Source organism: Staurois parvus, unplaced genomic scaffold (assembly GCF_062004578.1).
Source record: "Staurois parvus isolate SC_StPar_1 unplaced genomic scaffold, SC_StPar_1.0 ptg000414l, whole genome shotgun sequence".
Classification (NCBI taxonomy): domain Eukaryota; kingdom Metazoa; phylum Chordata; class Amphibia; order Anura; family Ranidae; genus Staurois; species Staurois parvus.
In genome coordinates this window covers 9,727,827-9,744,387 of record NW_028318210.1, presented here as the reverse complement: position 1 = coordinate 9,744,387, position 16,561 = coordinate 9,727,827, and the positions used below count along the sequence as shown (strand labels likewise).

The window sequence follows — 16,561 nt, the reverse complement described above, 5'->3', positions numbered from 1 at the left end:
TTGACCACCCAAAGGATCAGCCAAAATACGCAGTATATGCTTACAGAAGCATAATCAAAAACCACATGACAGAATGTGTTTCAAACCAACAAGATGGCTGCTGTCCTTATGGGTCGTGATAATGTCACATGTTGAGACTCAGCCCTACGCGTCTTGTCATCTAAAGACGTCAGGGGCGTCTACACAGAGCTGGCATTGTTTTTCTTTACAAGGTGGTGTTACCAGATGGGAAGTTTGCTGCTCAGATTATCTATAACTTGGAGAAGTATTTGTGATTATACCAGGAGCAGTCTGCACTGCAGATTTGGTGCTGTACCAGTTGGATATACTGTACTGCGTATTTTGGCTGATCCTTTGGGTGGTCAAACCTTCCAGTAAGAGGCCAATTCTTTTGGGTGGAAGGTGATAGTCATACGTTGCCCATTCTACTTGTTCATAAATGGGAAATATTTTAGACTTAAACAATTCCAGCACTCTCAAACATTTTGTGCAAAAATAAACAAAAGAAATGACATGTATAACAATAAAACAAGACACTCGTTCTATATGGCAAGCTGCAGGTTGCTTCAATGCTGTTAGTGCAGTGCAAGCATGTGTGGGTCTAATGAGCGGTACAGTAGGAGCAGAGCAAGGAAGAGGAGTACTAACCAACTTAAACAGGCTGGACACCGGAAAGAAACTTGTATATAATGAAAAAAACTCTGATGGCAGTGCACACTCCACAGCAGTGCCCCTGTACTGGTGATGTCACTTCCTGCCTATATTGACATGTTTCGATTAAAAATTGCCAATCTTTCTCAAAGATTTTTCTTCTCTTTGTAGACTTGCCAGGTCTCTTAATTCCAACAGGTGAGATAGAGTAGACTCAAGTGTTACTATGCTGAGGCTTTTGTGCACCCATAAGTAAGCATGTCAATATTGACGAGAATTTAGTGTAAAGCAAGAGTATCTTGTGTATAGGAGCCTGGGGGGTAAGAAATCTTTTACAGCCTTCTTTATCAGTAAGGCTCCTTTCATATTAATGTTCTGATAGAGTTCCCTTGTCAGTTTTTCAGGCGAATCTCCTATGGTGGAGTTAGTGTAAATGGACTGTTTACACCCATCTACATCCGATCTGCCCAAAACAGATGAATAGGCAACCATTCCCCTTCCATCCAGCGGATGGCAGTTGGGTGTAAACGGACAGCCCATACAGGAAAGTGGGCTCTGTTCATGTCCGCTCTGCAAATGCAGACCTGTCCATCCACCTGCTCAGCAGGGATCAGCAGACAGATCCCTTGCTGAGCAAGCGGATCCTGCTTCATGTGAAAGGGGCCTAACAAAAGGTCTTCTCCCATCTCTTTTGTTTCTACATATTCCAGAACCATAGGGGTGGAGAAGGAGCCTGCTGACGGTCTGAGAAATTTTGAGAGTCAGGCCACTTGTTGCGTGCCTGAGATAGAGCTAGAATTGGATTCAGAGAATGGTTTTAAAACACAGACCTGCTCCGGTGCAAGGAAAGCATTGTCAGTGAGTGTCTTGCAGAGCTTGTCTTTGCCTGAAATTTTGCTGCAGTGCCCTTGCACCTGGTTTCTGCCATTGCAGTCAGTGAGAATATTCCCCTTTGGGTTACTACCGAAGTAGGGTGTGAAAATCACCTAAGGACACTAGGAAAAACTGAGGTCTCACAGAGTACGGGTGGGTTATAAATCCATGCCAAAAGAAACTGTCCGTGTCCAGTTGTTTGAAGGTAGCAGTCTCTATTTAGCTGTACACAAAGATATATTGAATTTACAGGCAAGTCAAAAATCCTCTTCCAGGCATATAATTATGATACTTCGCTGTTGCTGTTTGTATTACTAAAGGCTTAAGAGCTTGTGTCTTTATGCATTATATTGGCATGTACGACTAACCTAACCATACACAGTAGTATGTACTGACAAAGAGTTACTAGATCATTGATACTAGTTACACTTGTTTTTTGTTTCAGTACATGGAACGATTTACAGCTACTCGGAAGAAGTTTGTGTGATGGAAGACCACACGCTGGACAGTTTGTACCAAGCTAGTATGAAGTCACTCCTAGCCTATGTTCGGGGCCAATGGTGGAAATAAAGCCTGCTTCTGGCACTCACTGCTTATATCGCTTAGAGCAGACATATGCTACAGCAGCCTGGAGAGCTGGGGGTGTTGCCAAGGTCAAGAGTGGACTGTGTAATTGGAAGACACACTGGTTTCAGTAATACATCCAAAGAACGGTTTTATTTTTTTGCAGATATTGAATTTGACCAATTTTTTTTAATAGGCTACCATTATCCAGCTTTGATCACAGTACTAGTTCATTAATCTTTAAACATTTGCTTAAAAAAATAAATATGTAACTCTATAGGTTGAAATGAGTGACCTAAAATAAAATATTCACTTGACTTGGACCTGCTAAGGCTGTGCACAGGGAACAGTGGTTAGATATTTGGAGGTATGTTTGTTGGAATAAAATAAACCTGTGTGAAGGCTGCCACTGTTGACATTTCTTCCTGAAAGTACTAGTTCTAAAGTTGTCATTCCAGTCAGGTGGTTTCAGAACTTTGTCATTAACCCCTTTGTGACTAAGTGTAAAACAAATCTAAGTGCCCAGACAAAATTTAGCAAATTTGACATGTGGTAGAAAAACTGTACATATCACAACTACTTACTGTATCCAGATGGATTAAAGGATAAGTTCACCTTTGGCAACTTTACATGTTCCACTCTTTTTTAGGGTGTAATGTGTCCCACCGCTGCAGCTGAAGCTCCATTCCCCTGCCCCAGTAACAACAGTATGGGGAGAAGTTCCCTGTACTAGCTGTCAGTTTTGAAAATGGTGTGGCTGTCATTTGTCCCCCCTGTAAGTTGAGTTACCATTTAATGTTAAACTTCTTCTCGTCCAGCTTTGAGTGGCAACTTCATTCAGTTCATACAGCTCTGAAAGCAGGCACATCGTAGTCTTGGAAATAGTTTGTTTAGGCCAGCTTGGCCCAAATTAACTAAGTGTAAAGGAAACCTGGAGTTAGGCTCTAAGTGTTTCTTGGTAAACCTTTTCCACAGACATGGTCTTTAACCCCTTCACGCCTAAGGGGAAAACAAATCTTAATTCCTAAGCACAATTTTGCAACGCTGACATGTGTTAGTAAAAAGATACATATCACAACTGCTTTGTACATTCAGGTAAAATAAACTGCATTTTTATCAGGACAAATTGGGCTTTCATTTGGTGGTAAAATGGTAATGGATATCTCCTGTTTTTTTTTTTCTCTCAAAGGAAAACTGGCCCAACATAGTAAAAAAAAAAATTTTTTTTTTTAAATTTAGCTGTGTTTCTTCTTACTACCATAACTTACCACCAAAGAACAACCCAAAATACATTTTCCAGCTCAACGATCGCAGTGAAACCATATATGTGTATGCAATTTGTACCCGTAGTACAGCCCAGAAACAATAGTGCACATTTTGTTTTTCCTAAAACACACTGACACCAAATTTTTTTTTTTAAACCTGACATTTGACCTTGACCCAAACACTTAATCTGGCACTGAACTATATCAAACCTTGATCTGGGCATTTTTTTTATTTTTCTTTTACGAACTTTTTTCCCCCCTCTATGCCAGGAGTTTGAGAGATACAATGCATCTCTCTAATCCATTCATAGAGAGAAAAAAAAAAAAAAACACCAAGGGGGCTGGGCTGTACAGTGACTGATCACTGTGATTGGCAATCAGAGGCTATTACAGCAATCATGTGACCTGAAATTGGGAGTCCTGGGTCCCGAGGCTCTCAGTGACACCTTGTTCTTTGTGCTGGGAGTGTACCGTGCGATCCCAGCAGAAAGACAGGTACACAAATATGTGGCCCCACGGAAAAAAGCCCAGTTCTGTGAGGCTGCAGATTTGTGTGATGTCGGTGTCAAGGGGTTAAGCTGGCCATACACTTTGTACAATCTCATTTATGTAATATACAAGAAATTGCTTGTAGAAATACTGGTTTCATTTTTCAGTATCGGGTGCACCACATTAATAGAAATATAGTGTTGTAAGTCAAATTTATGAGACAGTACTTTTTTTTTTTTTTGTAAATCTCCAGGCTTGCCTGACGGAATTTAATTTTTTATTTAAACCAGCAAAGTTAATGGTAAACCGAGATAGGGGGTGTGAAAAGTTTGTAATGTATATCTCAAAGGTAAATGGTATGTTGTCAGCACTATAAACAAATTCTGGGGGCACTGAATCTGCCCATCTTAACAGTTGCATCCCTAGGACCAACATGCAGGTCATGTTTCAGAGAATGAAATGCTCCATCACAGACTTCACGTTATTGTATGGGGCTTTAAAGGTCTAAATTTGCAATTTAAATAATTGCCTAACTACAACTCCCGACCTCCAAGTACCCCTCAACAACTGGATATGGATGACTCTCATGGTTTGAGGTGACAAAAAGGACATTCTTTAACACCTTCCGTGCAGGAAATGAAAATCTCAAATGACACAAAAGGATAACTGCAGCCACTTTATTGGAGGTTAACATTTAAAAAAACATTTCCATTTGAATAAAGGAAGTCATTTATTTTAGTTAATTATTACAAAATATGGATCAAAACAGGTATATAGTTAGAGGAAAGTTACATTTCTGCAGTGCTGCTTCAATATCTAATGTTAAAACCGGTCCAAAAACGTAAGTTTTTACAAAAAAAAATGTCAATGTCCTGAAACATCCAGGACATCAATATAATGTAAAATTTAAGGCAAAACATTTGTACTTTCATATACACTTTAAACTATTCAAAATGACCTTCACAGTTTGAAAACATATGCAAAATAATATACAAATAGTCTAACCAACTCTGAAAGAATAAAAGGCACAAAGTGACAGATGCTGGATCAAAACAGGATTCCAGTATTTGGTTGGAGGCTGTTATTTTGTACATGATGCAATAGATCTCATGGATTGCTAAGGTGCTAGTGTAAAGTACATAAAGCGCTAGGACTTAAGTATAGTCAGACGAACTCTGTTACTGAATTCTGAAAAAGACCCCTGCAATGGGAGGCCCTCAGCACTGCAAGGCTCATTTCATTTAAGGGGAAAAAGAAAAGGCATTCATCTCCCTTAACCAGTAGCTGGCGCTCTTCTCACTTTGAGAGTTTTTAGTAGGCCTTCAGCATCCTATTCCTAGGACCATTCGTCCTACACAGACAACATGGGGTTTATTTACTAAAGCTGGAGAGTCCAAAATCAGACTCCCTTCTGCATAGAAACCAATCAGCTTCCAGGTTTCATTGCCAAAGCTTCATTGAACAAGCTGAGGTTAGAAGCTGATTGGTTTCTATGCAGAAGGGAGTCTGATTTTGGACTCTCCAGCTTTAGTAAATAAACCCCCATGTGACAACATCAGAGTGCCTGTGACCAGCAGAGTGGCGGACCAGCCAGGGGGAGGCCTGAGGGATAAGGAGGTAGAGTTGCTTTTTATGTTACTCCTAGACAAAACAAGCATTTACCCCCTTACAGTGCAGAGGGAGCCCTACAGCAAAAGGCAATTTATTCCCCCAGACTTCAGCTTTAAAGTGGTAGTAAAGTCTCTTATTTAAAAAAAAATGTGTCCCCTGCAACTTTAAGTTGTAATGTACTAGTGTGCACCGCATACTAACACATTATGGCAAACTTGCACTACGCTGTCACGGCTCTCCCTTGCCCCCGGCAGCTTCCATCTTTCCCTAGGCTTTCTTCTGGATTTGCGATCTTCAGCCACTTGAATGGATGTGCCAGTCACATCGCAACAGCACACAGAGTGGGCTGGAAATGTGGTCTGAGCTGCATGTGCGGCTCAGATCACACTACTCGCTGACAGGCAGTAGGGAGATTTATGACAGAAAAGAGCTCTAGGGTCTCTTCGATTATAAAAACCCCGCCCTCAGCGATTTTTCTGACTGACTTAACTACCACTTTAAATCTAGCTAACAAAGGACCTAGAAAAAAAAACAAATAAGGGTCTAATTAGCTAAGAAGTAAAAAATACCAATAATGTTCTGTCTTGATAAACTAGAACATTAGAAGCCCAGTGTATTTAGAAAAAATAAATAGATGCCTCCGCTTTTCAATGTGAGAAAATAAAGGCTTACATTTGGTATAATTCGAGAACATTCTATGGTATGTGATCCATTTCAAGGCACAGGGTCCGGTGCTGTTGGTATTAATCCAACAATACTTTACAAAATTTTAACAAAGGCATGAAATATATATCTGACCGTGCCAAATGCTGCAGAGTTGGAGACCTTATTTAAAATCAACTATGTTAGGTGTTGCCATAGAAAATAGATAGCAATGGAAGTTCCCTCTCAAAAACCAGTCTGCTGATTTTAGATATAGTTCTGCAGAGCCTTAAGCACTCCAGAGGAAGGAGAGCGCAGAAACTCGCTCAGAAATCATACACTTTTAAAGCAGTAATAAGCCCAAAAGCAAATAACAAATATCATATATATATATATATATATATAAGTAATATATTGCATCTTACCAATCAGATGGAGTGGCTGCATCAGTTTTCCTTTCTTTGGCTTTTTTCACCTGGTGATCTGGCCAGTAACACACCTTTGGTATTAGTGAGACACCACTTTGGAAGAATCAGCACAGGATACGGCAGACAGCAGCATTGTCAGTTTTGGGCAGGATGGGAGTGTTAATGTATTAGCAGATTTTAATACAATAACAAGTTGAAGCCAAACTCCAGCTCACACTTTATAATCAGTTACAGCAACAGTTTTTTATTTTTTTTTTTTACTTTTGGGATAAAGGTTTTACATGAATAAAAGCTGATCATTTTAATAACCCCTGCTAGTGGTAAAAGGGTGGTCTCACCCATGAAAACTGATACAATCTGCTGGAGAGCTTGAGCTACTGAAACACAGCAGACTGCATGAAAGCTGAGAATAGAAGAAAGCAAGCCTTAAAAAAGTAAACTAATGCTGCTATCACATCTAAGAATTGGTAAGCTGCAATACAATAAATGTTTGCTTTTGGGTTTAAGAACGCTTTAAACTTGGAAAATTGCTTCTCATATATAAAAAAGGTCAGTTGGCCCTAAACAGATATTTCAGCTTTTGCTCACCTGTTCATGTGCTCTGGGTGCTGAGGGGGGGGGGGGGGGGGGTTGGACAATGTCAGGAATTATGGAAGGACATTGCACCGTTAGAAGTATGCAAAGCATGTAAGAAGCCAGGAGCCAACTTAACCTACTGGACTCTACTAAAATGAAATTCTCATATTAGGTGACTAAGATGCATGGTGATGACAAAAATGTTATATATTTTGAATGAGCACAGTTGCATATTTTAGGAAATTATCTCAGTATACAAAGACACTAAGCATAAAAAATGTCATCATAGGCTCTTTTTTTTCTTGAGTAACAAAACAAAAATAAAGTGGTTTAATGTTTTCATCCCTCTTATGTTTTGCCATTTCGTATCTACAAATAGTTTTATTGAATATCAGAATGGTTTGTCACATAAAGCTCATAATTGCTAAAAACCAATATCTATATTTCTATAGTGGAACATAAATGAGACTGAAGAGAAAACTAGCAAACACCGGAGCCACAAGCACCAGATTTTAATGCTCACACTACAGAGAAATACAATTCTCACCAATTTTCTTGCACAAATCTGCACTAATTTTCCTTTCTCCAATCAACTAACATCATGATATCTTCACCCAGCAGCTATGTAAATACTGTGGAGACATGGTGAATTCAGACAGTTTGGGTTTTCTCATTTTAGATCTATTAGGCAGATTTGAATCCTATTGGCTGTATGGCTCCTGTAGGAGACTGGAGAATGGTAAAGTGATAGTAACTATACCTGACCTGCACTTCTCTTTACGTTAGTAATTTCTTGACAGGTTCCTGAGAAAGATAAAATGGCTGCATAATAAACTAAATAACTTCTCATATATACATCTTTTTAACAATCCTAAATGATTTTTTGTTCTAATGTGTTAAGAGACTGAGTTGTTCTGATATGATTTCAAAAGCTAATATTCTCTCTAGGATGATTATTTCCACAGCCTGGTAGGCAACAAGCTGTCTTAAAGGGAAGATCCACTAAATGCACATTAGCAGAAGGGCAGTGAAGCAAGCCTGCCACCCCCAGCCCCCCCTCCCACCACACACGCAGGAGAACACAAGAGCTCTGCAGGAAGAAGTCCCCCATTAACTGACTGCATTGATGGGGGGATCAAACGATTTTCTTTCCTGCAACCCAAAGTTGCAAGAAAGAAAATCGCTCCATCTATGGCCAGCTTTATCCTTGCAGGTGTATAACAGGTAAATGAAGTACTTGATACAGAACCTCTAATCAATGGCATAGATAGAAATGTGAATCCTATTTATACATTAGGCTTACTTCACCTTCCTTCACTTAAAAGACATTTAGTGGAATCACCAGTTAAGCCGACCTCTAGTTATAAGATACCATTAAAAACTCAAACAGCAAAAGACTCAAGACATACAATGACCAACTGCTCTGTCACATCATCAAATGCCTAGGCCAGCCATTCTCAACCACGGTTCCTCCACTGGTTGCTAGGGGTTCCTTGAGCTGTGGCTGGATCATCTTCCATCTGATGGTGCCTGAATAATTCTCATATTCCATACAAAATACCTACGCTATGAGTAATAACAAAAAAAAAAAGTAAATAATTAGGATACTGCTGTTATGCTATGTAATGACACCTCTTCTGATCAAATACAAGTACCCCAGATACCTACGAGTAACAGCGCTAGCTTCCCAAAAACAAAGGTAGCACTGTTACCTATAGGTATTTGAGGTACATATAATTGATCTGAATAATTCTGATTCCAATGCAGCATAACACCAATGAGCTCTTTAGCTGTTTATAAGAAGGGCATTTCCATGGACAATCAATGTAAGGGTCATTTCCCCAAAAACCGCCAATGAATGTATTTCAGCAGGGGTTCCCAGAGACCTGAAAATTATTCCAAGAGTTTCTCTGGGGTAAACAGGTTACAAAAGGAACTTTAGTCTCTCAATCAACATGGATTATTTTTAATCCTTATGCTGCTATCATTAGTAAATGGAAAGTATATCATATTTACTTGTTTTACACATTTTTCTTTTTTATATTTCTTCAGTTAATTCCTGCTTTCCGTGTCTAGGCAAATTATGTCATACATCCCAGCAGTCTTCAGGAGGGGAGGGTTCTCAGCTCAGCCAAAGCCTGAGCTTAGGGCAGATGGATTTCAGGAAGTAAATGTTATAGGACTCATCTGCCCTTACTCAAGATGGCCACTGCCAGAAATGCTAGGGGGTGTTTTTCAAAATGATTTTTCAGCAAAATAAAGCATGGAGACATGGATGAATGAGTTTGCTTTGAATATTAACTATGACTTAAATAGAATGTTTGGTTTGTGGCGCTCAGATGCAGTGCAGTTCCACTTTAAGAAAGGCTGGGCTAGGCGTTTGATATGATCACTCCCTTGTTGGTTTTTCAGCCAAGATGTGTATTGTACCATTGCCTACTATTTATAAGGGAGCAGGATTTTTTTTTTCTCACACAACTGTCGCCCCTTTGATATGTAAAAAGACCACTAAACCTGTATATTTTTATATAAGAGAGGACCTCTAACACTACTTGAGGTAAAGAACCACGAGTTGCCATTAGTAACCATATTCTTCATGCTCTAACAAACTGGGAAAAATATGGAAATTCAACCACAAAAACTTTCAGTTAAGATGTTTTATACAAAAAGCACCGAATGCTCCCCTTGCATAGACACTGCAGGGTCATGGTTCAACCAGACCTAGTATAAAAAAAGAGTCCAGTTTCCATTCCCCCTCTCCCATAATGAAAATACTGGTTAAATATTTCACCATAAAGCTTTTTGTTATAGGCGGCTACATTCTGTAATATGATAGACACAATAATGACATTCCAAATATTTTTCTCTGATAAAATCTTAAGCAGAATGTCAGAGCTCCCTGAAGATTTTATATATTTATTTTTATATTATTCAGGGAGGCAGTAAAAACCAAACATAATCATAGTAACAATGCACCTTTTACAAATAGAAAGATTACAAATAGACTTATTAAATGTAGAATTCCAGTCTAACTACGCTTAAAAATGTTCCCTCCTACCTACCTCCTGCCTAACCTGTGTGAACTTACCTAGTATTAGTCCGCTCTGGTCATGTCATCCTGCAGCTCCAGTTCCGGCGTCAGGGAGTGCTGACAATGGCTGGGACCTAGGAGCCTACAGGTTACATCAACACTCTAAAAGATCCTAGCTGTTGTCAAGCACCCCCCCCCCGTCCCCTGCAGTCAGCGCTCACTGATATGGGATCAAGTGACTGGGCCATAGCGGACTAGAATTAGGCAAGTATACACATCTTATTTACAGAGGTTAGGCAGTACGGGTAGCAGGAGGGAGAAAGGGACAATTTTAGGCATGGTTAGCGTTTGCTCGGAATTCCACTTTAAGGCGTATTTACTGCAGCAGTATACCTGTCAATACGATTTAGGTGCTAAACTGGTTGCAGAAGTACAATAAAAGGGACTGAGTAATATATGCACACATTTCCTTTCTGTGCCCTTGAAGCTATAAAGACCAAGTTCTGACGCTTCCTACTAGTGTGTACTCATCAACAGAACATATAAAGGGTATGTATGAAGCAATGAAGAATTCATGTAATTTTATATTAAGGCACTTCTCAAGCAGTCAGATGTACTAAAAACAGCTATTGTTGGGGATAACTGCAACCAGTCAAATGCTACCTTCAGTTTAGAGCAGAGCAATGAAAAAGGATAACGGAATAACTGCCATGAGTTACAACTCCAATTCCAAATCCAAGTTGCCACAGTACATGAAGAATACTACGAAGCATTGATGAAAAGCATGTATATGTGGAAATGAGCAAATACAGACACTAAACAAATTTTCTGGACTTTCTTTGGATAATGGCAGATCGAACAAGCGTCTGTATAAATCGCACAATACTAATAAGCCCACTACCACTTCATCCTCCATTAAAGGTTTTGGTTAACATCTGACTTATTAATATCCAAGAAAAGACATTACCAAGGAACAAGCTGATGAGAATATATGCACTGAAAAGTGCATGACAATAGATTCAGGATGCACCTTACAGTTTAAATACAACTCAGCAACTAAGTTAAAAGGGAAGTCGCAGGTATTTAAATTTTGAAAGTTATGAATTTTTAAAACAGGAAATCGTTGAACAGTGTTTAATGCTTGCAAAATGGTAAAACACATACGTAGCCTCACTGATAGCCTAAGAGGCAACAGGACCCCTCCATGAGGATACAACAAACAGGACAGCATCAGAATGATTTTACTCTCAGCTTAAAGAATTAAAGCCAATTCCTCCCCTAAAGCCTTCAATCTAAAACCATCATTATAAAGGAACAAAAAATATGTCCACTGTGCATAAACGTTGATTCAGGATCCTTCTTACAGCCTAGATAAAACCTAGAGCAGCTAAGTTCAAAGGGAAGTCTCGTGTATTTACACTGTGAAAGTTGTAAAGTAATTTGTGTTAAAACAGGGAACTGGTGAAGTGTTTAATGCCTGCAAAATGCTAAAACAATAAAACACACACTTTGTTCCATGATAGCTTCATAAGGATACAACAAACAGGACACAGTATCAGGATGGATTCTCAAGCCGATTCCTCCCCTAAAACACCTCATCTGTGATGTTTCAATTAAGGACATTAAGGTTTACATCAACTGAGGCCCAGAGGGAAAGACTTTCTGTTGGTGTCTTCACTCAATAAGTTTCTTAGCTCTCTTGTTGGCTTCATCAATGTGGTCTTTATTACTAATTGCCTGAAACAAAAACACAAAACACTATTAAACTACAATCTGTAAACAATACAATTGTAAAAATCAGGGCTATAGCCCTTAGCAACAATCAATGTGTTCTCTGGGCACCGACGGCTCCTCCCCTGGAAGAACACAATAGCTCCGTGGGAGGGATTCCCCCATTAAAAGTGATTGTGTTGATGGGGAATCGAGTGACTTTCTTTCCTGCAACCCATGGTTGCAAGAAAGAAAATTGGATCATCTATGGCTGGATTAATTATCCCTTCCAGTTCTTATCTTGGGACTACAGAATGATTAGCCTTTATGTTGTGGAGAAGGGTCTGAGCAGCTTGGCAAATGAAAACACCAGTCAATCTACAAAACGCTGTATGTTGTCAGCCCACAATTGGGCTTTATGAACTGAGGGCATTTCTGGCAGATCAACAGATGTTTTTATATACTTGCAACGTCTTTAACCTCTTGTCAGCTACAGAACACACGTGTGATGGCAAAAGGGTGGGCTTTAACACTCACATGCTGCACACATGCTCTGCTGGGTGGCCAATGTTTCTGTGCTGAGAGCATGCTCATTGCTTGCATCACAGAGACTGAGCTGTGAAAGCTCTTGATCCCAGCTAACAGTAGCCAGGGGGACCGGCTTCTGATGATGTGGTAGCCAATCACAGTTGTCACGTGATTGGCCAATCTTTCCCCACCTGACTGGCATTCAGGATAAAACACAGGGAAATGTGCTTATGTTGCATAGATGTTTGTACAGCGCTGAGCATACCGTTGGAACTATATAAATACTGTATAATAATACTGTACAGCTTTTGTTTATTTTGCCCTTTTGCATGGTAATCGAAAGCAATACTCATCTTTATCCAGATGAAGACAAAGATTGCCCAAGATAGCAGCAAGATGATAGGATTCAGTTTTCCCTGAGTGCTCATGATCTGCTGGGAATGAGTCGGCCTGGGAGAGAAGTGGATACCTCAGAAGGATAGCTCAAAGTTGCTAAAGTGAACTTAAATGATTATATCTTTCTCATGGGCATTACCCAAACAAAATGCCCACAAAACCAGAATTTATTTTGCAGCCTTGTTAATTAAAAAGGTTAGGAGGCGTGGCTAGGATGTGAGCCAGAAAGGACGTGTGGGAAGAGTGTTCTGTATTCATCCCACTTTCATGATCCTTCTACTGGGCGCTGTATTGATCCTGTGGGCACTTACTCTCTCCCCAGTAATACTGGAACCCACCGCAGTGGCTATTATGTCTGCTGAGGTCAAGGCAAAACCGCAGCATGATCTGAGGCCTTGGGGCTCCGGGAAAGGGAGGGTCACATGTTCGCCTGGCACCATCCTTCCTTCCTCATCCGGAGCAGCTGCTCCGCGGTCATCCAGAATGGAGCCTGGTCCTTCTGCCTCTTCTCCTGCGATGTACTCTGCCCCGCCAGCTTCTGACAGGCCTGGGTCTCCTCTGCTGGCTGATCAGGATGCAGACACCATCACGAAGCCTATCCTGGATGCCATTGTGGGATGCAAGTCAGCCCTCATGCTCCACATAGACCACCTGGCCTCGGAGTGTACGCTGATCCGCCATGATTTAGATAAGATATGCGGGAGGATATCTGAGGAGGAGGACCATATTGGCTCGGTGGAGGATATTCAGAGTTCCCACACAGCACAACTCTCTGACCTACAGACCATGGTACAGTCTCTGATATCCTTCCTTCTCTGCCTATTTTCAGCATCTTCCTTTTTATTTTTCTGAGTGGTGGGCCTAACAGAAAGTGCAGAGGGTGCACACCCTGCTACTTTTGCTGAATCCTTCTTTAAAAAAGTTGCTTGGTATGTCGGAGATGCCTCCAGCGCAATGTTGTGAAGAGGACTCAGAGTCCCCACGGGTAATCATCCCTCAGGAGTACCACCAAGGGTCTTCATGGTCCGCTTTCTCAATTTTAGAGACAGAGATCTGATACTTGCTGAAGTTAGGAAATGAGCTGAATTGCCGTATGAAAATGCAAAAGTGATGTTCTTTCCAGATTTTTCAGCTGAAAAGCAAAAGTGACGTCATTCATTTAATGAGGTCCGCCGACGACTGAGGGAGAAGATCATCACTTATAGTATGCTGTATCCCAGCCCGTTTCGTGTTCCTCATCAAGGTAATGTTCGGTTTTTTGATACTCCTATGGAGGCCAATGACTGGCTTGATACATCTGAGGATTGCAACTCTTCGCGGCAACAATAGCTTGGACTCTTGGACCAGAGCCTACTATGTCCCTTGGTTCTGGCATTCTGTATGGTTCTGGACTCTCTTTATGATGCCCACTGGTGGTGGTTATTTTCTGCTCTATATTGGATGGGGGGGGGGGAGGGGGGGGGAGGGGGGGTTACTACCACCAAAAGAAAGCTCTATTTGTGTGAAAAAAATACAAATTTTGTATGGATACAATGTTGCATGGCTGCGCAATTGTTATTCAAAGTGCAACAGCACTGAAAGCTGAAAATTGGCCTGGGCATGAAGGGGATAAAAGTGCCAGGTAGCACGTGGTTAAGACATTTATGAGGGGCCAGTATGTCTCTGCCATGAAGAGTGCTAGTATGGACTTTAATGCTATGTTGCAGAGCTTGCAAGAGGAGGAGGGAACTGCTCATGCCTCTGCTCCATTAGAAAATATTTATGTGGAACTCTTAGAAGCCAACTGTAAACTGGCTATACAATTCAATGAGCTGACGCAGACATCCTGGGTTAAGAGGGCTGAGTCTTTTATTTGACCAAGGTGACAAGAATGGGACATATTTGGCTCTACTGGTTGCAGAACAGAAGGCTCAAACTAACCAACCCTGCATCAAGACCTCACAAGGGATTCTAGTTACCTCTCCTTCTGATACTCTGAGCACATTTGTAAGTTATTATGAAGCCTTATATGCCCCACTTATTTCCTACAACGAGGGAGATCTAGAGCAGATTGTTAGAACGCTCCCCACACCCAATTTATCGGTAGAGGATAGAGACAGCCTGGAAGAAAACATTACGGGGAGGAAATAGAACTAGCCATAAAGAATTTCCTTCCCCACAAATCACCTGGGCCAGATGGGTTCTCTATTGAATGGTACAGATTGCATATGGAAACCCTTATTCCTAAGCTTAGATCCCTATAGAATTCTATAATGCTAATCACAGGATTCATCCCTGCAAAATCCACTGACACCAACTTGAGGAGGCTGTTCACACACCTGCAGATTGGGCCTAGTTGCAGAATTCCCCGATAGTGCCACAGCTGGTCACCACGCACCCACACATTCCTATTGGCTCAACACTATGGTGGGCCGCCTCACTGGCCAGTATGAATGTGTGAAAAGCTGTAGTTGCCTGCACATTACACCTACCAGCAATTTGTTTTTTTGGTTGTTAAAAGTGTCAGCACTGGGAAGCCAAGAACAATTGCATGGCTGTCAATGCTAAAGATTCAAATACAGAAGTAAGTCTGCAAGAACTGCCTACCCTTGATCCAGGCCAGAGTAACACTTTAATAATTATTTTGCAAAAGAAAGAATGTGTGTATATAGTATATCCATTAAAGGTTTCTCTTTATTACAACCATTATAGTTTTGCTTTGCAATACAAGATGATTAATACTACATATTATTTCTAACTGCTAAGCTTGTGTCTAAAACATTACCAAAGAGCACAGCACTCTTACCTTTTCATTAATCCGGTCAATTTGTTTGTTTTGGGCATCAATCTCATTACCCATATCTAAAGCCATCGTCTTGAGATTTCCTAAAATGCCCCCGACGTGCTTTAGATTGTCCTCCATCTCATCTTCTCGGGCATCATTTGTTACCCTACCAGAATCAAGAAGAAATCAGGTATTTGTATATTATTTTTTTGTTATGGAAGCCATTAAGGGACACATAAACTGCTTAGCTTAATCTGTTTGCTTTTACTGCTGCCTACAGACAAAATGGATACTAAGGAAAAAAAACAAAAAACTTTGGCGAGCACAGGATAATCCGGCCTACAACCATCATGCCTCAGTTTTGTAGAAAAGTAGGACCAAGTGCATGAAAGATATAGAAAGAGAGATGACCTTCAACGAAATCCAAGAATAAGATTTTGCAGTAAATAGAAAAATCCAAATTTCTTTTTCTCCTCCACTGAGAGATACAGGAATTCTTAGACTGTCAGGGTGTTCAAAAGTAGTCCATCAGTGGGGTAGGCAACATAGCAGCAAAGGCTAACAGGTGCAAGAAAACAAGAGCTTGGGACTGCTTGCAGTGCATGGAACTACTTGAAAGATCCACCACCAGAAGCAGCCATCACACAAGACCTAAATATACTCCTTGCAGTACTTTGAAAACAAGAACTGAAAACATGGTGGTAGCCTTGCAAATTGGAAAAAGTTAATTGATGCCATGATGTGCTCACAAATCTAGTAGAGTGCACACTGACAGGAAAGGGTGGATTCAAGAGACCATGTGCTTAGATGATGGTCTGAGCAACCTGGCGATAGTGGAACAAGAAAGCCAGTATACCCTTATGGGGTCCATCTGGAATAACAAAAGTTAATTGGTCTTCCTAAAAGAAGCAGCTGCTGGAAAAAAAAAAAAAAAAAAAACCAACACTCACAGCCCGAAATACATCTGAAACAATGAAGGGCACTTCCCTTCTGGTGAACTGGAGCCATATAGAGTAATTGGAGGTTAAAGACA

The 16,561-nt window shown here is 40.6% G+C and overlaps 2 protein-coding genes across 4 annotated transcripts in view; one reads left to right on the top strand and one right to left on the bottom strand.

Moving 5' to 3' along the window:
* The window catches only part of LRRC57 (leucine rich repeat containing 57), a 31,398-nt gene extending 28,904 nt beyond the window's left edge, over positions 1 to 2,494 (top strand). Inside the window, exon 6 of the mRNA XM_089686929.1 lies at positions 1,970 to 2,494. Within this exon, the coding sequence (XP_089543055.1) occupies positions 1,970 to 2,011 (42 nt within the window). The 3' untranslated portion in view covers positions 2,012 to 2,494. The remainder of the gene's footprint in view (positions 1 to 1,969) is intronic.
* Positions 2,495 to 4,505: 2,011 nt separating this feature from the next.
* Positions 4,506 to 16,561, bottom strand: part of SNAP23 (synaptosome associated protein 23) — a 108,722-nt gene continuing 96,666 nt past the window's right edge. For all 3 annotated transcript variants that reach the window (XM_089686926.1, XM_089686925.1, XM_089686927.1), the window contains 2 exons: positions 15,550 to 15,694; positions 4,506 to 11,867 (listed from right to left, as the gene is read on the bottom strand). In XM_089686926.1, coding sequence (XP_089543052.1) covers positions 11,805 to 11,867; positions 15,550 to 15,694 — 208 coding nt within the window. In that variant the 3' untranslated portion in view covers positions 4,506 to 11,804. The remainder of the gene's footprint in view (positions 11,868 to 15,549; positions 15,695 to 16,561) is intronic.